We start from the raw sequence: 26,789 nt of genomic DNA on the forward strand, positions 1-26,789 counted from the left end.
ATAACTCCATGTGGGTCAATAGAGATTTGACAGTGGATATTGTGAGTGTTAATAGATTGTCTACAATGGGAGTGTGTCCATCTGACTCATACAGGATACAGTAATGTCTCCCAGTCATTTTTGGGCTGCTCTCCTCCTTGACAGCTCAACACTGTAAATCAATCCTATAGAATTTATTACAGGGCATTCAGCAGTCTTTTCAAAAGGGCCATAAATCAGAAGGGTGTGGGTGCTGGGTGTCGTGCTATGAAGGTAATAATTACACATGCCAGGGCTGTTTATCTTGCCATTCTCTGTTTGTGCAGAGAGGGACTGACTGCTGGATTCTTTCCACAGTTGGAGGCTCAATCCTGTCATGTTGCTCCAACCCCAGCGAAACGGGGACTTGCTCTGAGAATCTCATCGCCATGGCAACGCACCAGTTTCTCTCCCTCTCTCTCTCTCTCTCTCTCGGCTCCCTGCACACTTCAAGGTCTCAGCCTGAGAAGCAGAGAGCCTTCTCCTTCAGGCACATGAAAAAAATAAGCCTGCCTAGGCTACAACAAAAGCAAATGTTACTGATGCAATAATTGTGAGCTAAAATTGAAGAGGCATCAGAGGTATTCCTGTGAATAGTTACTTTTCATTTTCCTTTTGATGGCACTTAATTCCTCCTGATTGCATTTACAGATGGCTGTATTCTCAGTTTCCCCCTGGTCCTCACTGATCTTTCCTCAGTAAACAACAGTGTTGTCCTACGGTCCGCAGTCTGGAGGACGTCAGCCAGCCCAGGTGGATTAGAGGATGATTAGAGGATTGACCATACATCCCTGTCAGCATCGCACTGCCGTCTCATCATGACACAACACAGACCCCCACTTACACTACGGCTTTATCCTAATTACATTACGCATCACACACACACACACACACACACACACACCCTATAGGCTACATCTGCTCTACAGTATATGCAACTCATACAGCAAACCTTCCCCTTAGCGGTATAGCTCATTAGTGAAACACCATAAATGTCAAAGCATGGCCATGTACTGTAGGTACCCTGCGAATTAGCATGTGTAGCGCTTTGCTTAACGTATTGGATTATACAGTAGATGTCAGATGTGTCTGTGGGGGTAAAATGAGCTAGTTAGTGTGGTTGGCCTTGACAGGGGACAGAGATAGAGCCACCACAGGGAAACGCTACAGTGCACTCCTTTACTACGACTCCTGATGCTTCCATCATGTAGATCTGAGTCTTACAGCACTTCAACTCCCCCCCTTCCCTCCCCGCCCTCCCTCCCCCCACCTCGCTGTCCACAGGATCAACCAATCACAGCCCTCAAATCACCGCCGCCCCCTCCTGAGTGTGTGTACTCTCAGATTGTGCGAGCGCGCTTGGACACATATTCCGACTCATTACAAAGATATCCAGCAGTGCGTAAAGCAGATTAATAATATCAAAGCACATCTGTGCCCTTTGGTGGTACAGAAAAATCTTTGACTGAAAAACACTCCCGATTCAATTACACAATGATCTAATGACTGTTAATGTAGACCTGGAGAGCTAGGTCACAGTGAGATGATTAGCCAAGATGGGGCTGTGTGTGCGGGACGTGTGTGATACATGGTGTAGAGCGAGAAGACGCTGTGTAAAACACTCACCTCGGGCCCTTGCTCCTGCACATGGCAGGACTCGCTGTCTCCCTCCGAGAAGGAGCCAGACTCGTCGCTGGAGTTCATGCCGTACGACTGCTCACACTTGATCTTGGGTCGCGCCTGGTTGAAGAGGGCGTCCCCTCCCATGCCCTGCTCCTGCTGGTCCACGTTGAGGCTGCGCACCAAGTTGGAGCACGGGGAGGAGGAGAACTCAAACTGGGGCAGGCTGCAGGGCGAGCCGCCGCTCCCGTCTTCCGCGTAGGAGTAGGAGGAGCAGGAGCTGGAGGTCCTGGTACGGGTCTCGGAGGGCGGCGAGCGCGGACACACCTTGATTGGCACTGGGCAGCTGGTGTTGGGCCGTTGGCGGCACAGGAGTGGTGGCTCGGTGGAGGTGGCGCTGGGGGAGTAGGTCTGGGAGCTGGGAAGGGACTGGCTGGCACCGGCCCACAGGCCCTTTGGCGTGTGCTCAGAGAGCTCCATCTCCAAAGAGTTCCCGCCAGGGTAGGAATGCGCCGGGGTTCCAAGGCGGTCACAGGCCCCTGAGGAAAATATGACACTGCGGCGGTCCAGCTCCACTTCCTGTTTGCACAACCCGTCATAGGAGGCTGACTTGAGCGACAGGCCCGCTGGGAAACCATCCATGTCCTTTGGGGATGTAACAGACAGGCCCAGCTCCCCAGTGAAAGGCCTGAAGTCTTTTTTGTGATCTCCCTGAGTGGTTCCTTTGTCTTGGGGGCAGACGAGTCTGTTGGCGAAAAGCTGTTGTGATGGATTGGGCAGACTGGGAAGGTCCGCCCCTTTCTTGAAGAAGGCGCGGAGGCAGGTGGGGGACTTACTTCTCTTAGCTTTGTCTTCTACAGACATGGGGCTGTCCATCTCCATGGCCATCACGCCGTCCTTGTCCTGCCCATCCTTGTCCCGTCCATCCTTGTCCCGCCAATCCTTGTCCCGCCCATCCACGTCCCGCCCATCCACGTCCCGCCCATCTGGCTCATCCCCTGACAGGCACAGCGAGATAGCCTCTTCCTCTGCCCGTGGCTCCACTTTGATCTGGGCCACCGGTGGCCTACTCTGCCCCCTGACCGCGTTGTTGCTTTCGCTGATCTCCTTTAATAATAATGTGCTTGGAAAACCTGAGGTACTGGTGTGTGAGGAGGTGTCGTTATTGTGCTTGTTGCAGGCCCACTGGTACTTCCTGTATTTGGGGCAGCGCGGGAGGTCTGACGCTCCGTGTCTGTCGAACTCCAGTCGGCCATCACTGAAGTCGCTGGGCACAGCCACGGCTAGCCGGTCCTCATCCGGGCGCCGCAAAGAGGCGAGGGCCTCGGCGCGCCGCCGGACTTTGGGGGAGGTGGCCTTCGTTGCCTCTGACTGCATGCTCTCGTCCTCCGAGTTGTTCACGTCCGCCGCCACCTTGTGGCACAGCAGCAGGCCATCCTCCTCGCTCCGCAGCTGGGCCTCTAGGAAGCGAAAGCAGGAGTCCTCCAGGTTGTGCATGCGCAGGAATTCGGCACAGCGGATGACCTCCTGGATGTTTTCTCTGCTGAGTAACAGCTTAGCAGTGTAGGCAAACTGCAACAATGGGGCGAATCCCCTGGCAGTGACCTGCGAAAAAACAGGGAAATTGCCAGCATTACCATCAGCACTGCCATTGTTCAGAGCCCTTGGAGTGTGGTGAGACAACCCGACAGCTCTAATGACCGTAAACAAACACTGTAAAGTACCAGTTAATCTTTTATCGGGTCAGCACCGAACATTCTATACAGCAGTAAATAAAATCCAGTGGTGTTGGCTGGCAGCAGGTTGTGTGCCCAGGCCCATTTTCATAACAATGACCCTTGTGACATTCCACTGGCCCACCACAGTCTGCCCCGCTGTCTGTAGGCCTATCAGCAGCTCTGGCTCACACTCCCACCCATGTCTTGTGTTGATGTGCATGTGTCATGTACAGTAATATGGACCGCTGCATCACTGTCTGTGCCATTGGCCTGCAGTGAAGGGCCTCAATGTAGAGGCTCATGGTTTGTAAGACTTGCAGCTTATCCTTATTGCAGACATGTGGAGCAGGATAAGAGAGGGAAGCCTTCCATTTAGAATTAATGCTGGATAATTAGGTAAACTCCTGAGCCTGCAGAAGCGTGGCTGCCCTCTACTACTACTGCTGCTGTTGTTGTTGTTGTTATTATTGTATAATAGGGAGACAGGGGAAAAGAAAGCAGGCTGACTGTTAAATAGTAATTTAGACTGGACAACTAGAAGTTGTTGTGAAGCTCAGGCAGGTATACTGTACAGCCCTATCCAATGGTAACACACAGTGCTGCTCCACTGTTACAACTCATTTTCTGGTGAAGAATGAATCTCTGTTAGTCCAGGATTGTGATCAAACCACACACAAAGCAAGGTGCGCTCACAAACGCAGTTACAATGGCTTCACTTTGAACATGGGACTCTTTTGTTCATTCAACAAAGCACCTTTTCAGTGTCTGAGTGATGTAAAGTCCTCAGAACAAGACTTACCGGGTGCTCACAGATTTAGGGAAACAAGCTGCACAATGTGTTTTTAATGAGCAGGAAAAGACCCCTGTTTACTGATTGTTTTGCTTCTATTGTTGGGGGGGGGGGGGCAACAGAAGATGAATGAGTCTAGGTGTAATGATATTCACTCTGTGAGCCACACAGCAGCATTCAGCAGTGCTCCCAGGGTCGGTGCCAGACACCCTGCTAGTGAAACAGGATTTTCCCCCATCAAAAATCAAGCTCAGAAACCACAGAATTTGCTTTGTGGATTTTTCCATTTGGAAAAACAACCGGGCAGTATATATACGAGGGAAAGCAAACAGGGAGGGAAAAACAAGCCTGAGGTCATTTGAATCAGGCTCAGCAGAATATGTCAAATCACCAGGATATGTGTGTGTGTGTGTGTGTGTGTATGGATTATATGCTATGCTGAGGGATTATGCTATGGTTTCGAATGCACTAAACATATCAAACATTATATTACTGTAGGCCAATTATTTCTGTTATTATCTAGATTGCTGAAAGGTTAAGATAGAAACAAAGATATGCTCCCCATTTAGTGTTAAGTGTACACTGTGTCTTGTGGATGTTAAATGATGCAATCAATTATCTTACTCACTGTTCAATATAGACTGAACTATGGACAACCTGCCTCAAACACCTTTTTGACGTGTGAAATGAATGCTTTAGTAATAAAGACGAACACATGGGAGGCATATGTTTAATCTTTGTTATGATCTGGAAAATACCCTCATTACCTAAGCAGATGTTTGTTCAGGATATAAACATCTGTTTACACACCAACACACAATAGGTGTCTATATGTACACATTTCCATTCATCGACCGAAGAGTAGAAGAGGGAGATGTCCTCTGAGTGTCTATAGGGGGATGCCTTCCCTGATTCCCTCTAATCCTAGAAGCCCAGACCACAGTCTGCAGTATATATGGCTCTGGCTACAGCCAATCAGCTACTGTAGCCTCTCTCCTGGAAGACCCTGCAACCAGCACAGCACAGCCCCCTCCGGCCCCCTACAGCCTGCTACAACGCTGCTCTCCAGGACGCCACAGCAGCAGACAGCACACCAGCGCCAATCAGTCATTGTTGAGAGGAAGCTGCTGACTCGATATCTGTGTGGGGGGATTGGGGTGGGTAGGTGGGAGCATGTGTGTGGCGCGCAGGGGGGAGGGGAGATGCTTTGACTAGACTCAACGCTACTGATGAGCACAGCACCTCTCCACTGTAATGGCATCAGCACGCACAGCACTAGCGCACGCACGCGCGCACACACACACACACACACACACACACACACACACACACACACACACACACACACCACCTCCCAGCAGACAGAGAGAGAGAGTGCAGGGGCAACTAGCTGGAGAGGCAGGGTCAGCTGACTACTCTCCGCCACCCACTGGCCTCCATTCACCCACCAACTCCCTCCCTTTACACATGCAGAGCAGATCCAGCCAGCCGTCTTTAAAGGTGAAAGTGGTCTGGCTTAAATGAGGCTGGGTGGCTGGCCCGCTGCATCCAGGGCTGCTGATAAACAGACGAGCTGCTGGGGGAAAAGTGCTGAGCGTACCCTGGATCTATTTTCAGCTTGTATCAGCAGCTGCTGCCTGCGGGAGCATATCTTTATGTGTGCCCTGCACCATATGTGATTACTCCAGTGTTACAACCAGCACAGCAGCCTAATGAAGGCAAGCGTAAGGGATTGAGAGAGAGGGAGGAACAATGAAATAGAGAGAAAGAGAGAGAGAGAGAGAGAGAGAGAGAGAGAGAGAGAGAGAGAAGGAGAGAGAGAGAGGCAGACAGAGAGAGGGAAGAGAAAGAGCGAATGACACAGAGAGAGCAAGAGAGAGAGAGAGCGAGAGAGAGAGAGAGAGAGAGAGAGAGAGATGGTCGCAACATGAAAAAGCCACACTAGAAAGGGGCAAAAAAAGATGAAAGGATTAGAGAAAAAGTAGGAGGATATAAAGCCTGTTTCCTGATCATTAGTGGATAGACTTTGGCATATGAAGCTAAGACAAAGGAACAAATTAATCAAAGTGACAGATCTGGGCCATTTTATGCTAATGTGAAGATTCTGGACCTGGTCTCGTCCTGCGCTGTGTCTACAGAGGCAATACCATAACAGAGCGGGAAACTACTACTAGGAATAGCACCTCTCAGACACAAGACAATTCACTTGCCATTTTTAGGAACTTCTTTCATAAACCGGCAAGAGGAATACAAGCCCCTCCCTCTGTTCCCTTCTCTCCCTCACAGAGCTCTCTGCTCTTATATCGGCCTTTTCGCCTCTCCGTGGTAGAGACGGCTAATTTATGCAAATGCACCCCGGTGAATTCCTGCATGTCATGCATCCTAATGAAGAATGGAGTGCTTCCCCGCAAAAGAAAAACACGCCATCTCCACTGGAGAGACTACAGTAGACGCTTTAATATCCGATCTGCTGAGTAACATGACATTAACCTCTGAATTTAGAGTAGAACAATGAGGAGCCTGAGTCACTCCCAGCACTAATGGGAAAACGGTATGGAGGGCTGCCTTGGTGATTTAACCTTGTAAGATGGGAGAGGGGGGGGGGGGGGAGACCGGGGGAGTCACACAGAGACAATGAACTGACGCAATACAGCAAAGCGCATTCAGCCCCATCTAAAGCTATTTCCCAATATGTACAAATTGGAGGGAAATACTGTAGAAGCCATTTACTGTGAATCTTGAGCTGATATGTATCCATTTGAATGCCATTTCATAACCATGATGAGAGGGTTCCCCACAGTGAGATCTGTACATTGAACGCTCAAGGCTCTTGTAGCTAACTGAGCGTCAGTACAGTAAGTAAACCTTCCCCTGACAGTGGATTAAATCAGATACCGTACTTCCTAATCCTCTCGTAGTGCAGCTTACTGTACATGGCCAGACAGTGGGGAGGACATGACCCTGTGTATATACGATAAAGACACTCGCTCCACTCCAACGTTATCCTTCGGGCTCCCTGCTGCCTGTCTTCATGTTAAAGAGCCTTTGTGTCTGTGGAAATGAAATGGCACACTTGTGCACAACACTTGTGTGGTGAAGGAGAATATAGGCCAGCCAGTGGCTAATTGTCTGGGGCTTGAGGGTTAAATAGAGAATATAAACACACAGGGATCACTCTGCATGCTCTCACCGGGGGTGTGCTGGGCTGCCTGTAAGATACCCGTCTCTTCAAGGTGCCTCTTGCACCACACCAGCCCCTTACTCACATAGACACACACACACACAGACACACACACACACACACACACACACGCACACACCCACACACACCCACCCACACACACACACACACACACACACACACACACACACACACACACACACACACACACACACACACACACACACACACACACACACACAGACAAAGACCCTGTATCCTACTGTCAGCTTAAGAATGAGATGTGCCCTTATGCTGGCAGAAGAGACCCCCTGCCAGGACCAGAGAGCTGTGTATTAGCACCAGCAGTCACACCAGGAGGTATCGCTCTTCTCCTTCCTTCCCTCCCTCCCTCCCTCCCGCCCTCCCTCCCTCCCTCCTCCTCCTCTTCGACCCCACCCCCACCTTCAGCAGGGAGAAGATGGAGGGATCTGGGTGCCTGGCTCCTACCATCTGTCTAAGCTGTAAACGTGCGATAGTCTCCTGGTTGGGCTCACTGCTTGTGTTGGCCCTCTGCTGTTCCTCTCAGCTTGAGGCGTTCAGATGAGTGGGTCCTGTGTAGGTCTCAACCTGATCAACTATCTGTGAAGGTGGGGGGGGGGAACTTCACCCGTCACCCGTCAACCCCCTAAACCTCCAAAGTACATTACATTTCCCTGTCTCACTCTCAGAGAGCAACCAGCAGCAACCCCCCCCCCTCCTCCCCCCGTCTACTACACCTTTGGTTTCAACATTATTCTAACACTACAATCACTGCAAATGCCATGTGGCTTGAGAAATGTGCAGCAGCCAGTCCTGGTCATGACTGAGGGAAGAGCTCACAAACAGGAGGTGGTTTGAGGTCTGTGAACCACCCCTCTGCTGAATCACAGTGATGGCCTCTCTCATGTTTTTACTGAGTACACCAGAGAGCCCAGAGAAGGCTACTGAGGCCCTCCGCCACCCCCTCCAGTGGTCTGGAATCAATCACACTAGTCTATGGGTCTATTCAGGCTAGCCAGAGACTTTCCCATGCTCAGGGAAAAATACCATAGGAATGTGCAAACAAGTGTAGAATACATGAACTAGTCAGGGACTGACTACAGTGTATGAATCAATATTTTAATTTGTTAGTTCATTAAATAATTCAGTGATCCAAATTCCAATTATTCAGTAAATTAGACTGCTAATGTAACATGCCAATAACAATTACAAATAAAAAAAATTAATCGCTGTCTGTTTTCTATATGGAGAACAAGGGGACATCATACTATTCACTGACAAATTGGTCACAGCCGTGCTCTGACGCTGAGAGCTCTGATTGATTCAGACCCCACACTTACACACAGTTTCATCATGTGTGTGAGAGACACACACACACACACACACACACACACACACACACACACACACACACACACTGACTGTGTCATCGTCGCCGTGATGACTGCTCTTCTCCAGCGGAGGGCTCTCTCTTTGAAATTCCTCCTGTTAGCTCATATTCACGGCATGCTGGGTTTCTATGAATCACCCTTTGTTCCTGCTCACAAGATATGTGATGTTGAGAAATGCTCTAATGTGAGTGTAGCCTCAACCATCCAACGCAAACCAAGTGTCCTCTGTTTCCTCCCCTGCGTTGGTTAAGGGCAATGTTACTAAAAGGAGACAAGAAGTGCTTGTTCTATTCTCATGATCTGATTCCTAACAAAGCCTTGATTAACAGGCTCCCTCTCTGAAACGGCAATGACATTAACTCGATGATGTCACTAGCACGAATGTCCCCGGCCACTCCAGAGTAACAAGGTCATCTGGGAGAAAGAGTGATGAAGGACGGAGGAAGGAGGAGGGGGGGAGGGAGGGAGGGAGGGAGGGGGAGAGGGCGGTGGTCTTTGTTTCACATTTCATCTGCAATGCTTTTTTCCCCCCTCTCTCCCTGCTAGTGGTGATCAAGGACCCCTCAGTTGCCCTTTGTTACACATAGGTGGCAGCCTTCAGTAGTGCTGGGGAAGGCCCCCTCCCCTCTGACTGGAGCCACACACACCAGCGTCAACAAGGTCTGCTGAGATAAAGGCCACAGTGCTGACACAGACCAGTGGGGAGGGAGGGGAGAGGGGACTCACTACCCAGCCCCCCCCCCGCAATCAAACCCTCGTAAATGGCAGAGTGGTGCAGATGTGTCAGCGTATGTGAGTCACTGACCAAGAAGACCAGGGTGACAGAGGACATTAAAACTTGAGTGATGACATCAATGAATTGACATTCCTCAATTACAGGATAGTGCCTATGTCTAGACATGTCAGAGAATGACTCACCCCACCTCTAAAAAGAAGCTATGTAATGACAGCTTAATAAGTGAGTTTGTACATTAGACGGTGTGTATATCTGCCTAGTTACTCAGGAGAATACCTGTTTTGTAACATGCAAGTTACATGTGAAATAGAGGCTATATTTTAATGACTATCATTATTTATTCCATTTAAATGAAATCATATGCTTTTGTGTAATCTTGTCAAATTAAACAGCAATTGATAAAGAGAGAGAGCCAGGCTTGGTTGAAATCCCAATAAGAGTAAAACTCTTTCTCTGGCACATTAAAGAAACCGGCGCCTTCTGAAAGATCACTTTCCACAGCACTCTCACACCTGAAATACACAGCAGCTCATATCATGCATTATTCATGTGCAGAGAGAGTATATTAAAGGGATTCTGCTTTGTGTGTTGGCATTCCCTGGAGTAATTCTCAGAGTTAAGGAGAAAAGAAAGCACATAATGCTCGTTTTTTTTTTTTTTTACATAAAACCGAAATTGATTGATCCCTCACAGAGATTTCCAGTGCGATTGAGACATATTTTTCGACTACTGAACATGACGACAAAGTCTTTTGACAGGCGTTACGTTATTAATGCATGCATGCTAGCCCCAGCTAGGATCCACATCTCCCCCACACATGTGATGTGTGCCCCAGTTTTGCGGGCACATGTGTGTATGCATGTGTTACGAGTGGGTGTGTGACATCAATACATCAGCCGGTGTAGCTTTAATCACTTCTATGGTGGGGAAGCTGTGGATCGAGGTGGGGCTGGAGTGACAGGAGCAGTGGGAAGCAGTGTTCAGACAGGAGAGGATGGAGACTCATACGGCATCAGTCACAGACCAAAGTGTTATCACATCTGAAAACTGGGACTAAAGGTGCTAATTGGCACTCATAGCTCCACATCATCTCACTAGCCCTATTCCTAGCACATATCACTCACTCTTTTCCCTCCAGCTATTAGACTTCACATATTAAATTAAAACATTGATATATCCTTCCTTTTTTTTGGACTGAAAGATAATCTAAAACGAGTGAAAAGGACCAGAGTGGTGTGTTTATTTTTGTTTGACTTGGTGTGGCGGTTTTCGATACATACCTCCTCAGGTAGTCGGACCACCAGTCCATTCTCCGCCTGTACCACCAGCGCCTGCAAGAAGTACTCACTGCAGGCGGCCAGGACAGCCCTGTGCCCGCGGAACTCCTTGCCCTCTACCAGGACAGTCACATCGCACAGGATATCCTGCTTCCGCTGGTCGTTCAGGCACAGGAGGATATTGGTACAATGAACCGTCGACTCATACACGTACATGGGGGCTTCAGGCTTCTCATCCACGGACATTCCGCTCACGCCCTGGAAATAGAAGCACAACAGAGGGGGGTCAGCTTACAGCGGGCCCAGCAGGCGCATACCACAGGGCTGACATCAGCGCCCCGAACCCACCCCAGCCCCAACACAGCCCCATGAATCAACACTTACACCATGACCGCCGCTCTCAGCTTTACGCTCTCTCTTTCCCCCTTGCCTCCTGTACACAGTATATATATGCACTCACACTCACACTCACACTCACACTCACACTCACACACACACACACACACACACACACACACACACACACACACACACACACTCCATGCACCCAACACATTCCCACACACACAGACATGCACTCCTAACCACATACTCCCAAACAGACACACACACACACACACACACTTGCAAACTACACAGATGCTGTATAGTAGCCCAACAGAACACACTCTCTCTTTGTCTTAAAGGTGTCGCTCTCAGTACAGAGGAAAAAGTCCATAAGTGTTCGTAATCTAAGAAGGTCGGTAGTCACTGTAGAGGCACGGTGAGTGGCACTCAGACACCAACCAAGTCATCTAGAATGAACACATCTAATTCCTACCAGTCTTTCCATCCATATATACAACAGAAGCCATGCACTGGGAAAGGGCTACACATTTCCATGTCCTCCCTGCCAAACGTTCCTTTCTGCTCACCCTGCGTGCGGTGATAGACACCACTGGGTTTGCTTCCTTGTCGTTCCTGCTGCTAAGTCACGTTGCACACACACACACACACACTGTAAATATAGTGATCAGTCCCATTAAATGGATTCCCTTTTGACTGTGGGGTACCCTCAATGACTCTCTGACTCTGCGCCACGTGTGTGTGTGTGTGTGTGTGTGTGGGAGGGGGGGGGGGGGGGGTAACTTCTCCTAGTGTGAAAATGTAAACTTCTCTCCTGCAGAAACTCCTTCAGTGCAAATGGAAAAGGACAGGGTGGGATAGTGGAAACGCCTTCTGATACCTTGGACACGGTGTGACTGGACAGTCTTTCTAAGGGTGGTCAGTGGAGAGCTGCAGATTGGTAGTCATCATCAGAAAAGATTGTGTTAATTGTGTTCCACCTGTCTGAACGGCCATCAACACCTTGGTTCTCTTTAAGTAGCTAAATGAATCAAATATGTCATTCTGTCATTTGGGTGAACTAGCCCTTTAAGTACTTTTTATTACATGGGCACCCTGTCTCTCCAGCAATGAAAAAAAAGAGATTATCTTCTGAAGTAACATGACTGCTCTTACGACAGCAGCCATCACTGCAGGTCTCATAGGCTTTGCCTTGGTATGCTAGGGCTGGTGCGGGGGCAGGTTTGGAACCACTCTCCAGACATTTACAGTGGTTGTCTGAGTGGCCTATCCAATTATTGTTTATTTTTTTTCTCCCACCAAAGGTTTTTCAGCTGGCTTCGTTGGATAACGACCTGTCTTCCAAGAATAATGTTTCCAGATGTGGTTGCAAGGTTCATAACAATCAAAACATGCTATTTCTACTCTGGAATGTGCATTCGCCTTGCTTCAATTTCAGACGTCTGCAAGGATGATACACGCAAACAACACAAACACATACATATGCACCACAAAATAGCTGGTTTTGGTTGTGTTCTGATTAGAAATGCTGAGGGATGCAAAGCTAGTTGTTTTTTTCAAGGGCATTTTCATTCTGCAGCTTTTTTTTGCTAACCAATGCTAACGCTAACACTCCTGCACAGATCAAAAGCATAGTGTGTTGATGATGAGTTTCTAATGCCCATCAACAGAGCTGACTCTAAGGCTTACCACTCCCTGGAGCGGGCCTGCTGATCTGAGGGATGCTGATCAAGGCTAATGGGACTGTAGAAGAGTTAACTCTCTATTCCTCATCGTTGCTTGCTTCTGTAGTCTACAAAACACATCCCACTTGAGATCCACTGAACAGTACGCTATACAAAGTAGCTGCTGCCAGTGAACACTCCATCCACCATCAATATTGCACTTCTACCTTTATGATTGCAGCTTGCCGTGGTCTTCATGTTTGTACAGACTCCCTATGTGAACGTTGACAGAGCCTTGGTCGTAATAGCTTTTTCTCAGTCTTTTCAACTGACTTGTGACCATGTAATGCTCATATACTCACTGCCTGGTCACAACCTGGACAGCATCATGATGGGCTCCGTGATGTGTGTCCTCTCTCTCACAGTGTCTCAGAGGACTGATGTGCAGGGGACTGATGCGATGAGAGGAGAGGGGGGATGGGGGGTGGGGGCTCCGCAGCAGTGGGGGCACCCCCCCCACCCCCAGGCTCTCTCAGCACAGAACAAAGCCACAAGCGCCACACTCATGACAGGAGAGCTCACATGACTCATGTCAGAAACAGGGCATCATCTTTACCGAACCCGCCTCCCCCACACACTCTGGATGCCATGACAACATATTCCTCTGACATAAACTGAGGTTGGAGCACTTGGTTGCTTACACTTTGATTAGGGACCAGCTCACAGAGACATGTTCTTGTGTTGATGAATTAATGTGTGTATTTTGTATTTTATTGTGTTTTTAAGGAGTTGTCTTGTAATCATATTTGTATTGTAAACAGAGCGCACCTGCAAAAGAGACCTCGGTCTCAGTGTGTCTCCCTGGATAAATAAGGTTAAAAACATGCCTCCCTAGCCATTTTCACACAGTAGATGATGTGCAGTAGTATCTTAGTGGGCAGCACAAAGAAAGGAGAAAAGTCCAAAGTTTCTACATCATTCACATGATTTGAAATAATTTAAACAAATCCTGTTGTTTCACACTCACTGCTAATTTCCAGCAAACCTGTTGTGACATAGAATGTGTATCTTTCCCTAAACAATGTTAATGTTACTTAACTACATACCAAGTTAATGTTTTCATCGTTAGATTTTCCTTGTGCAACAAGCTGGCCAAATCTAGATGTATTTGATTACCCTTTCACTTCATGCAAACAACTTGCCTTGTTATTTACTGTCTGTCCTTCCATTACTGAGATACGCATTTCCCCACAAAATATATGGATTCTTTGCTGTGTACACCAACACCACTAACAATGTCCTATATAATGCCCTGTATTTTACCATTGTCACAATACAAGCCTAATATCAGAACCAAAGTAAACAAACTGATATACTGTGCACCCTATTGCAAATATGGTGTGTGTCATACAGTGGTTAAGAAAATGAGTAGCAAGAGATTCCTTACTGTGATACAAGCATGGCAAGAGTGTCACTGAAGGGCAGACATTTCTACCCTCAAAAACTGTTTTGTTCATTCAGGAAACCAGAATCCCCCTCTATGGTTGCTTGTAGTAAACAAGCCTACTGCTGCTGTAATAGCATTAGCTCCCCACAGTTGGTAGAGTTAATCTGAGACAAACAGGAACACTGTGTTACTGTGTACAATTAGGAGAGAAGGACTGCTGCCAGATGTCTGCTTTTACTCCAAGGATGAGCATGGGTTTAATTGCAATTACCAAATCAAGTCAGATTATAAATGTGCTTGGAGTGGTGCAAGGCGGCAAATGTCAGTGTGGCTTTTGCGGGTAATGAAACCACTATCAAAAACAATGGTTAGGGGAAAGTAGAAGGAAAGTTTATATAGCTAATGGCCATACTCTCTTTTCCCTTTAATTAAGGATATATCTATATATTTATTTTTATTTACATTTTTTATTTACATTTTTTACATACAGTACATGTCATTATTAGTTTACAAAATGTAACATTGTGCTATAAGGCATTCTCTGACAAATATAAATCACATCTAAGCAGAGATTGTTGTCAGCTCCGATGCAATTTACTGCTGTAAATACATGCAGAACACTCAACTGCAAGCAGCAGGTCAGCCAAGATGACCATTCCCATTATACTTCAGTGGCAATTTCCTCATTTCAGTGCTCTCAGATTTTCTTTTAGTAGCAATATTTCCATCCCATAGTTAACTATGACAATCTGCTTATCACCTGGGGGGTAATTGTAATTTTTCAACTATTCCGCTTAAATCTGAGTCATGTATTGAAATTACAATTGCAATGTAGGATCTATTTACTACAGTACATCTTCTCTTGGCCATCAAGGTAATTATTTCCTCAGCCTCTTAAACTGATTTGGTCTAGGCTGGGGCTTTAGGTAAGTTAATTGTGTAGAGATTAATGAAACCGAATCATTCCTGGGCGCAGACATCTCAGAGGACTGGGCATAGTGCTGTTAAGGCAGAGCCAGGATCTTAAGAGATGTGTGTCCCTAAATACAATTCATATGTTTGGGTGAGCACACCTATCTCATTAGTATTCAGCAGAAACCTGTGATTATCACACCCCTGGTGGCAGTTTACCTTCATCCAAACTGCAGCCATCATCAGAAAACTGTTAATCGTTCATTATAAAATACCAGAGCAAGGATCTCTAAGAGGAGGAATTGATTAAAAATTGATTAAGGGATCAGTCTATCAGAGGACTAATAGAGAATTTTAATGAGAATGGAGTCAGGACCATGGCCTCTAACTGCCCTTAAATGTCTCTCTGGGCATTATGCATGGACACGACACCGCTGGGCTCTATCAGTGTGTGGGGTTCCTCAAAGAGCCACTCAAAGACTGATGCCATTTATTATGTGGCTTTGAGGCTTCTCTGTAGGTTTTCACTGACTGTAACTGTTTTTGCTCCTGAGTTTAACCTTTAAACACTGTCTCTTTGTTTGAATGTACTGTTGATGCTGAATGATGCTTAAAGTAGGTCATGCAATAAACTAAGAGGTTGATTTCACAAAATGTAACTTTGCTGGCATTTGACACCTACAGTATAATGAAACATGGTGTCTATGACGACAGTAACATAAGTTCTCATGAACTGTCATGACGATACTGACGATACATCATTGTTATGACAACCGTATGCACATTGAACACTAACATAACGTGTTAAAGAGAATGAGTAGATGAGTAAAACAGTCTACCTCTCAGAGAAAAGAGGACACAAGAGGAAGTAAGGCTGGGTTCTCAGTGGGGCTTTCCAGCAGACTCTCTTCAACGACAGATAGGCTCAGTGACATCAGTTGCTGAGAGAGGCTGTTACTCTTAGATTTGAAGATAAGTGAAGATAATCTGGCTTTCATGAGGTCATTAGGATGCTGATATTGATCCTGAGATCGTGCATGCACAGCACATACAGTAGACATGCTATGTTGTGACCCTTAACAGTGCCCTTCTGAATAAGCTACCTCTGAATCTGACTCCCATTTAGTTTAGTTCTTTCATATATTTGCTTTACTGACATTTCGTATCTGCGGGTAAAGGTTTTCTTTATAGGTTATAGGGGCATGTCGTTACACATGACATGAGGGTTCATTATGCTCAATGTAGCAGCACAGCTTTTGAAATAGATCATAAGTGGAAGACAGTGCACATAACTGCAACTGTATTCAACTCTGGGTTTCCTCAGGCCACAGTGAGTGAGTGGTTACAGATGTGGCAGACCGACACCATTAACACTGAAGATAAATGGGCAAGGGGAGAACCAGTATAAGAGTTCAAGGTAAGGGCCGGGCAGAAGACACAGAGTCAAGTCAGGCTATGCCTGGGTTCATTAAGTTAAACTCAATCTACATATGGATCCAGAGGCTATCACCCAGATAGAAATCAATATTGTCTCCTGACACTTCGATCCCACAGTCAGAGCAAAAACAGCATATCATCAATTTTCGGCCAGTGTCAGCACCTGAAATATTCATGCCGAGGATTCTGTTGGCCGCGGATTCAAACGCCATGTTCATAATTGAAAATGTGGGGCGTGATGAGACACCCATTTTCAATAGCTAGATTCTAGACCAAGTGGTTCCTAGTATATCCTATGAACCCTGATTAGGATACATGTGGTTTTCATTGACACAGGTGTTCTGGGATATCTGTGTGTGATGAGTCCCTCAGGTCCTCCTGCAGTGCTGCAGACCCAACCATGGTTTAGTTGCCTCCTGACATTGATAAATGAGAGGGGTTGTCTGTCTGGTGGTTGTTGGGGTGAGCGAGAGAGAGAGAAAGAAAGAGCTCATCTGTACATCTGCAGAACCTGCACACACCACAAAGAGATCTGCAATCCTTCTCATTAACATCAGAGGTGCTTCATCTCTTATTGAGGCCGGCACTGGCCTTAACCTTTACCATGTGAATCAATACCAGAAACACCACAGGGATTTACGTCCAGAGAGAAACAATTAGTGAAAAGTACAAAAGTATACTCCGTTTAAACTATCAAAGACACCAGTTAACTGGATTAAAGCAAATGCTATTGGAGCAGCAGGGTGGTCAGCCTTATTGTAGGGTCTTTAACATATAGCAAGATTTCAGATTTTTCATCATTTACTGCTGATTGAAATAATAACACAAAATAAATCTTACAGTGATACCTGTGGGGATACAAACAGTAAAAAGTATATCTCTAGTGTAATAAACGTATTACAACTTATAACAATAAACTTATTACAATGATGGTGTAAAACAAAGTCAAATAAAAGCTCCTTGAGGCAGTACCTTAGTCATATGTTCACAAGTGTATGAAAGAAAGTATGAAAAGGTTTTAAGCGATTACAAATTGAACGTCTAGCAGTTGGATTAGCCTAAGCTTTAAGAGGTTTGAGCGATTGCCCAACTTTAATTGCAGAAACTACTTTACAACAAACACTTTGAGGGTGAAATGATGTGGCTTTACAAAAACAAGTACACATCAAATCTTCCCACCACCTGGAAGAAATGCAGGGTACGTTGCTCATTCCTGGAATGCATATTAATGATACATACAAATGTGTTATTACCTCAGAAGATCATCTGAACAGACCCAGTCATTCTGTTACGCTTCTCCTCACTCTGGTCACTTTCTCATATCTCATGTGTTACTGAGTACATCTGTGCATATTAGAGTGTGTGGGTGGGTGTGTATGTGGGTGAATGCGCCTGTTTGGATATGCGTCTGTATGTGTGTGTCTGTGTGTGTGTGTGTGTGTGTGTGTGTGTGTGTGTGTGTGTGTGTATGTGTGTGTGTTCGCGCATGTCTGTGTGTGTGTGTGTGTGTGTGTGTGTGTGTGTGTGTGTGTGTCTGTGTGTGTCGGTGAGTGTGATAGCATGCCAGCGTATTTTTGGACTCTGCTTGCTTAAATGCAGCTTGCATGAATCATGACTTCCCACATTGTAGGTCAGAGCCCAGGGTGAGTCATAACACTGACTTATATGGTAACAGACAGAACATGTGATCGAAATACTGGGTTATCTGTAGACCTGGGGTCTCTGTTCCCTAAGGTCTGAGATAATACAGTAATAACACATCCACATCATACTGTAGACTGTATACGACATCATATACTGCAGAGTGTTTAGACAACTGCATATATATCAAGAATATCAAAACCCTAATATGCTCCTCAAGCAAATTCTCTAAAGGTCTTCTTTGTTTAACCTCGTTCTGTGAGCTCTGTTCCAACCAGCATGGAACTCTGTCTGCTGAAGTTCAACGTTCAACCACAGACACCTCAGCCATATAAACCACACTGAGCTCTGACGCATGCAAAACACCCCAAACCATCACCTTGGCCTGAAACTGCCAGAAGGGATAGTTGTGTATGTCAGCTGAATCTGGTTACCGTGAGGAATTTGAGCGGTGCCACCAGACCCAGCGCAACGGTGAAAAAGCGCTTGGCGACGATGCTCTCATGTGCTAATTAAGCCAGTTGATTGGCAGGCCAGGGGGCTGCTGGGAGGAGTGTTTCCGAGGCAAGATTATCTTCTGCATTATTAATTGGCCCAATGGAAGGGGCTGTAGTATGGGGGCAGGGGTGGGGGAGAAAAGGCCAGGAAGGCTTTACACTAAACAACAAGACAAACATAGCACAGAAAAAAAACCACACATTTGTATGTGGTTTTTGAAGATTAAATAAACATCCACCACTCATGGAAAAGAAACTGCATTTGGAAACTCTCCCCATAGGAAAGAAGTGACACAGAGAAACCGCCCACGTCAAAACCTTCAAAGGCTGAGTAGGTCTATAAGTGTGTGTGTGTGTGTGTGAGTGTGTGTGTGTGTGTGTGTGTGTGTGACTGTGAACATGTGAGATGTTCATGTGTGAGTGGGTCGGAGGAGGGCATGCAACCAGTGAAAATTAAGCTATTCACATGGCACCCTCACTGCTCTTGTGTTGTAAGAATAAATATGAGTGCCTTCTCAGTAGTATGTGCATGGATGTGCATACCAACAGACATCAAAGACCTGCTAAGCCAAGCAGGGAGAAAGATGAAAGCGTTGATGCATGGTGATGACTGATTGTAATGCAACTACATCCAAGACAAAGAAATATACATTTCTGAGGATTCAGAGCCTGAGCCGAAAGCTCTACCATAGTGATGCATTTTCCACACGTTACACCAACCTGAAAATCCTTCCTGTTTCTATGGTAATTTATGGTTGTCATTTTATGCCCCATTAAGCTGACTTCTTGCAAGAGGAGGAATCATGCACTACCAGAGAGAAAGTCAGTGGAATGTTTTCTCCAAAATGTGTTTCACCCATTCATAAAACCTGAACACGACTGTCGCTGATTCATTGGTGCAGTTTCTAGTACTGTAGCAACAGTCTCACCGGCTCCTCCCTCCCCACTCCCTCCACTATGCTAAGGTAATTGGACAGGTCACATAAATATATGTCATTCAGTGAGAGGGTGTCTAGGGATACGCTGCACACTCGCACCTGTCAGCTCAGGTCTGCCATACTAGAGGTGGCACTGGCTCTGGGTATGGTGGTGGGGGTTGCAGCACGTTCACACATTCCAACGCATGAAGTGTCCCTGGCTAAGCTAAGCTAGCTCCCATTACAGAGGCTGCCCATACCAGGTCAGATGACCCATTGGCAGCCACACTGAGAGGGTGTAAGAGAGCTAATTTGGGAACTGATGTGAGGTCACATGTATATGTACACATACATGTGTACACAACAGATTACATTTGCAGAAGGTTAGTCAAATCTGAATCAAGGCAATATCATGCAAACATCATATCATCCTAAATGTACATCATCTGACATCTGACATCATCAAAGCGTCAGCACAGACATCATTCAGATAAAGAGATAATACAGACGCGGGCAAATAAAGCCTATGTGTGTCTGAAATAAATTGTGACGGCACAGAATGAAAGGTTATGTGACAGTGTGGTTAGTGGGTAAAAGCTCACAATGACTCAAACTGAGAAGAGAAAGTCATGCACACTGATTGGACCCTTTGCACGCACCAAAGATTCGAGACTCGGTGGAAATATTCAGCGAGAAGAGGAGGAGGGTTACTGTATGATGATCAATGTGTCAGAGTAATATCACGTCAATGTCATTGGTGGGAAAATGATTAATAAAACACGGGACGGCTGTCTGTATGAGGAGTGCATCATTCATGATTTCTCTTCAAGTTGAGCACTACAGTACAGTACAGTATGTGATATTATGTCAAGATATTGTGAAGTGTTTTGGTGGGTGGTTGTTTTATATCTCTTCCACTACATTTTGAAAAGGGTGATGTGGTTATTGCACACCTTTAAGAAATCAATGTCCCTTTCATAGTCTGATGTGGATAGATATCACTGCTATAGCAGTAGGTGATAAATATGATAGTCTGTGGTATACCTTGTGCTCAAAGCTGAACATCAACTTCAACAATTTTACCTCCCCAACAGTGACATTCTTATGGTCCTGTTGTATTTCATAACAGCCATTGCATCTGTTTGCATGGCCACAGAACAGGGCCACTGACCAAATTACTCTGTTACACTCTTGGGTCTAAGAGATCAATACATCTCTGGAGCTATCGATTTCTTCTTGATTAAAACACTGAATCTTAACAAGTGCAGGGGAAGAGTGCGTTGGGTGCAGCCAAGGTCCTCTGGGGGGTCACACTTGTGGAAAACAGGCCAAATACACCAGCATAATACGCACCACTCATGGTGTTACTGGATGGTGTCTTTCTAGGGAATGTATCTACTGCAGTGGAGAATGATTTTTCCATCATGCTTAGTTGAAATTAGGGTAATCCAATAAACATGTGAAAGGACCATACAGTACCTATAGGCCACATGCTGTAAGTCAGAGCACTGGAAAAATGCTTTTCACATATTGATGTATGCCTGTGTTTGTGATGCTCCCTTGAAAACAAGATCTCAAGAGGGTTATCCTGTTCATAAATGTCTTAATAAGAGAATAGGACATTATTTATTTTCAGTACAGTTAACTTCAGCCTGGTGTGTCTTGAAGATACAGTAGGTCAGTACAGGAATAAGACCACAAAGATACGGCTTACTATAGTCATTCATTCCATGTCTGCGTGACAAGCCTGTGAAAGTCTTTTATTACAGTCTGGGCTTTTGAATGACTCAGTAGTTCAGTGAATACAGATGAGAGAGAACTCCCATTCATTACTCTAATTACACTTCACAGACGAGCCCCTTTCAACTTTTATTGTGAAGAACAGGAGCTCTGTCTCAGGCTCGAGCGCAAGAAACACTTGAAATGTCAAATGATACTGCAGTGCTATTTTCTAAGTCTCCAGTAATGCAAGGTAAGACAACCTCAAGCAACGAAAGCAATTGAATTTCACATTTTAATGAGGTTATTTCCTTTTGGCCACACATTTCCTGTTGAAAGTTCACACAGAGAGGAGGCTGAGGAGTTTTTTTATTCACTCAAAGTGTAGGGGAATTAACCTGACTTAAATTAAAATAATTCAAATCACTTCTTTCATGTGTGACAAGCCAAGGCGATAGGTAGTGGGTGTAAAGACGCTCAAAAAGTCCAAACCTATACTGAGCTAACCTACATCACAAGAATATAAAAATAAGTTAATTTTCCCAACAGTCGGGGTGAGAGGTGATTTATAGGGCAGGCTTTAGTGGCTGTCCCTTTAGATTCTTCAATTAAAAAGCTACCAGAATAGACCAGAGAAGTCCCTCACACATGGATGAGTCTTGCTGGGTAGACCTGCCTGCCTTCTCAAAGGTCACCCTCTCCTTTTCAAGTCACACTCTGTTTGAAGTCAAGTGCAAAGCAAACACAACAATGACTGATGTCTCAGGCCAGAGTGCCTTGTGGACCAGACCAGCAGTGAAGACCTCTTGGGAAAACGCACACACAGGCCGTTGCTATTTGCAGACGAGAGGGGCAGAGCTGGCCGAAATGACAGGTTGGATGGAGGTCTGCGGAGCGACATTTGCTTTTCCAGCGGCAAGCACACAGTTCTGGGAAGGCATGATTGATGCACGTCTCTGGCTGAGTGTCTCTGGCTGAGCCATGCTCTTGCATCCTAAGCGTTTTAGCCCTGTCTGTGGCCTAAGGCACCCACGCACACTGGACACAGCCTGGGAGAGAGAGAGGGAGAGAGACAGAGAAGGCTACTTTGCCGCTCCAAACAGGGCTAAATGGCACTGTATTATCCTGCCGCTGTATCCTGACCTAGGTCAACCTCTGGCAAACCACAAATGACTCCCTGAAACACAGGCAGACAGAGCAGCAGAGAAACTCCCGTTTATTTGTTTATGGTTTAGGCTGCGCACTAAGTCCCCCCTCGTAAGCTGCTATTTTTAGCTGCCTAATCCTTCAATGGATTTATAATGGCCCAGACTTCACAGATGAAAAAACATGAATAAAAAAAGGTTAATGTCAAAGTGTACGTTGGGTTTTTGTCTGATCTCTCATTATTCGTGCCCCTAAAATATCCTGATTCTAAAAACAAATGGCAGAGCGATTGTACTTAAAGGTTTCCTGCACCAACTGTTCAGGTTAAGAACAATGTCATATTTATCTAACATGGAACCATTTCTAGGAAGGGTTAGGGTTAGGGTTAGAATCAGTGTATGGAGAGGGATTTCATGTAATTTCCTTGAAAAAATAACATCAGCGCTCTCATTGAGAGCTTTTTCAGTCGGTCCCTCTCTCATTAATTTCCTTCCTACCAACTGACGCAGCTGTCCGCTAGACCCCCACACATACTGCTGCACATTAATGGTCTAGCTAATCTGCTGTCTCTCTATTGTAAATGGATAAAGATGGCCACACACAGACAGCATTCCCTCCCCAGGCTTTTTATTAGGGAACACACTGTTCTAATCTTCTCCCACCACAGATGAATCGAGCCCTGAAGACACAAACACACTCTGACTGGCCCCAGCCCCAGCCTCAGCCTCCTACGGCTCTAAAAATGAGCAGAAACATGAGAGAGCCCTGACCAAACTGCATGCTAATGAGTCAGCCTAATCTAATGGGATGCAGTCTAGTCTCCCAGGATCATTCTCAAATGGAAGGAATGTACAGTACGCAAACAAAAAATCACAAGTAATAGTAGGTTTAGGGTAACAAACCAACAAGTGGCTCACTGAAACAATATTAAACATCACTGCAGCGAGGAGAGGCATGGTTCAGCTGCAGAATACACCACTAACTCCACTCTTACCCCAAGCCTGGACCACTCTGATCTGGAGTTGATCTAAACTCCACACACAACAACACCGTGATAAGTGCCTGCTCGGTGAGATGACGGGATAGCAGGTGATTTATTTGCCCGGCTGGTTTGATGAATTGGTCACATTCTGCCCATCTGGTGGAAACCCCAGAGAGTTTTGCCCTGTCCTCTCTCTGCGGTGAGGCTCAGGTTGTGTAGTCAAACCCAGAGGGCTGTGCCTGGGTGACAGGGATGGCATTGGCAGATGGAGGAGAGGAATGGAAAGCCTGCCTGTGTTAGAATCCAGGCCATATGAACCTGAGGGAGGACCTTTGACTCACCGCCCTGACTGAGGGAAGGCTATGATGGAGAGCTTCCCACGCTTCTCTGCTCCCCCAGCTCTATGCATATAGACCAGCCAGCTCTGCTCAATACGTGTCCCTGGACAGACCTAATGCACAGCCAGGCATCGATCAGCAGGCAATATGTGCTCAATAACAAGCTACGTGACTTGGGGTATGCACACGTGACTCAGGTCAGCCTAGTCTATCAATCTCATTTAGTATGAGGTCAACCACATAATTAGAAAATAATGCAACTGTGTGGTGCATGATCTCTCTGTGCCCTTGAGCATCATGACACTGAATCTAAAGGTGTATGAGTGTCTGGGCCTTTGAATAACATACTGTAAAGAAAACTATGTTGGTTTAGGTGAAGCGTCCCTGGAGGAAAAAAACACCCTACTGTATGTGAACTACTTGTGGTACCAGAGCAAAGTTGAGGAGGACCTGCTGGACACAGCAGAGGAGTCATCGTGTCAAAGAGTTAATTTCTCTCTGTCCTAAACAACTGTGAACTTTTCTCACCTCGGTGGCGGGGAAAGCTCATAAAATGCCCAGCCCAGACTCCACCTGTCAGAGCTCGAGCCAGGAGTGAGTCATGCTAGATTCATCAGCGCTCTCTGCAGAGTGAAGAGTGAAGGTCGTCTGAGGGAATGGCTGATGTCAACCAGTTAACTGTTCCCCAGACTTGCTGAGGCACAGGCACACTCACCACAGCACATGAGTGTTGTTGTTAGTTGACTATTATGGGAAATACATGAGGGAACGATGATTCTACAAACGTTCCCTCTATCAGTAGTCTTCATCCTACTCCTTTCACATCTTGTCTGAGAAAATGGCCTTTTGCCCTTTCTGTCTCCATCGGCTCTTCACACAGGTTCCCTCTTGATGCCCCCTTCCTCCACCTTGTCCAAAAATGATGGGGGGGCTAACGTGTCCTGGGGTTAAGAGGAGAGTCATAAACAGCCCGCAATGGACTGAGGCAGCAGCAGGAAGCACATTCTCTCTCCGATTGTCCCATAAACACACACACACACACACACACACACACACACACACACACACACACACACACATACACAGACTGTACACAAACTGTATTTCACTTCCACATTTTTACACAAACATGTACTGCACGCATGCACGCACACGCGCGCACGCACGCAGGCACGCACGCACGCACGCAGGCACGCAGGCACGCACGCACCAAGAATGCTCTGATGTCTGAAGCTTTTTTTTCTCTCTCTCCCCCTCTGAGTCATAGTGTCAGTGAGGAAGCCAGGAATGACTCAGAGAATGTTCCACAAGTCTAATAGTACATTCTCAGTACTGCATGAATGACTCTGTGGCTATTTTTCAGGTTAAATCAGTTCTATAAAATTGCTGTGTTGAAATATTGTATGTGATGAGCTCAGGAAAGATTCAATTTTCAAAAATAGGTTTCTGTGCCAATTACTCTTTATGATTACCATGTAATTCATTAATGCAAAGCTTCAAATACTAGCAATAAATATAATATGGTAATACATGACCAGAAATATTAAAAAAAATTGCTTCTTTCCTCCTTTGAAATTCTGTGCCATGCTGCAAATTAATTGGCTTTGCAGATGAAAGGGAAATGTATTGTTAAATGGTAAGTGCTGAATTGAGAGGCTTAGTGAACGTACATGACATCAAAGCTTCTCCAATTAGATTGGGTATACCCTGTTCTATTGAGAGAACCAGGGCTCACGAGGAGGGCGTGGCTGTGAAGGGTCCTCTCTAATTATTGATTCAGGCTTTCCCCTAGACAGCTGCTCCCTTGAGACTCTGACAAACACACCAGAGGGAGCACCTACCCATCGCACCATCTCTACCTCTGCTTGATAAAGAGCTGCTACAGTGCCCGCTCCTGGATCCATTACAGAGCCTGCAGGGTACAGTATGAATCGACACGTTATTCGAATAACAACACTACGCTACAGGATATGACAAATTATTATTCATACATCAACATCAGGTACTGTACATACATGGGTGTCTTAAATCAGCTTACGGCAAAGAAGAAGATTCATGTTGTATTTTCTCCCTCTTAGTCATTCGTACCAGAGGTGCAAGGTGTATAGAGCTAATTCTGTGGGTGTAAGCCCCATGAGAAAGGGGAGGCTATAGTGAAGTACAAAGCAGCAGCCGTCTCTGCAGAAAAGAGAAGTGGAGGAGAAGGAGGTGGAGGAGGAGGAGGAGGAAGATTCCTCCCATAATACCTTACTGCTGCCATGTGAGACATGGGGGAATTGGAGCCATTCATCAAACCTCGGGCAGCCCTACAAGTACGCTGCTGTTTGAAGTGCGGTCAACTTAGTCATGCTATTCACCATACGCCCGGGTGTGGAGAACAGGAAAAAAGAATAATAATAGTGAGTTGTGAAAGGGAACTTTTGTTCTGCGTGTTGAGGGAGCCTGTCAGCGTTGTGTACCCAAGTATCAGTGTTTTTAAAACAGCCATTCGGGAAGAGACAGGCTCTTTCACATATCATAACTGAACAGACATTCTTGAAATAATCCAAAGTAAACACAAAGCACATACTTGCAATACATCTCTAGGGCTTTTCGAAGCCAGATGTGTACAGTAGGTCTTTTAAGGACTTGTATAGCTAACATATGTGTGGCTTCAGCTCTTTTCTGCCTGATACCTTGACAATAGGGGTCAGAGCAACACAGACAGTTTTACCATGCCAGGTTGCAGCGTACGTGGCGGCAATAATAACAGGTGAAGGAGATTATTGCAGGTGATTTACAATTTAGTGCATTCTATAAAACTGCCGCACCATAAAATGCCATTTAATTTGTGTCCTATCGTTTCCCCAACAGAATATCATCTTTCTCCAGGATTTCTCCAATACTGATATACAATCCTGCCCAAGAGGATTTTAAAGCAATGTTTCTGCAGCAGCACACAGCATGTTGATACCTGTCACATGGACACTCATGTTGACATTTTTTTGGGGGG

General features: G+C 46.0%; 1 protein-coding gene across 1 annotated transcript in view; it reads right to left on the reverse strand.

Moving 5' to 3' along the window:
• The window catches only part of bach2b (BTB and CNC homology 1, basic leucine zipper transcription factor 2b), a 59,230-nt gene that overhangs the window by 6,259 nt on the left and 26,182 nt on the right, over positions 1-26,789 (reverse strand). Inside the window, exons 2-3 of the mRNA XM_083689439.1 lie at positions 10,756-11,010; positions 1,645-3,243 (exon numbers count right to left, since the gene is read on the reverse strand). Coding sequence (XP_083545565.1) covers positions 1,645-3,243; positions 10,756-10,998 — 1,842 coding nt within the window. The 5' untranslated portion in view covers positions 10,999-11,010. The remainder of the gene's footprint in view (positions 1-1,644; positions 3,244-10,755; positions 11,011-26,789) is intronic.

Source organism: Argentina silus (genome assembly GCF_951799395.1).
Source record: "Argentina silus genome assembly, chromosome: 17".
NCBI classification, from domain to species: Eukaryota; Metazoa; Chordata; class Actinopteri; order Argentiniformes; family Argentinidae; genus Argentina; species Argentina silus.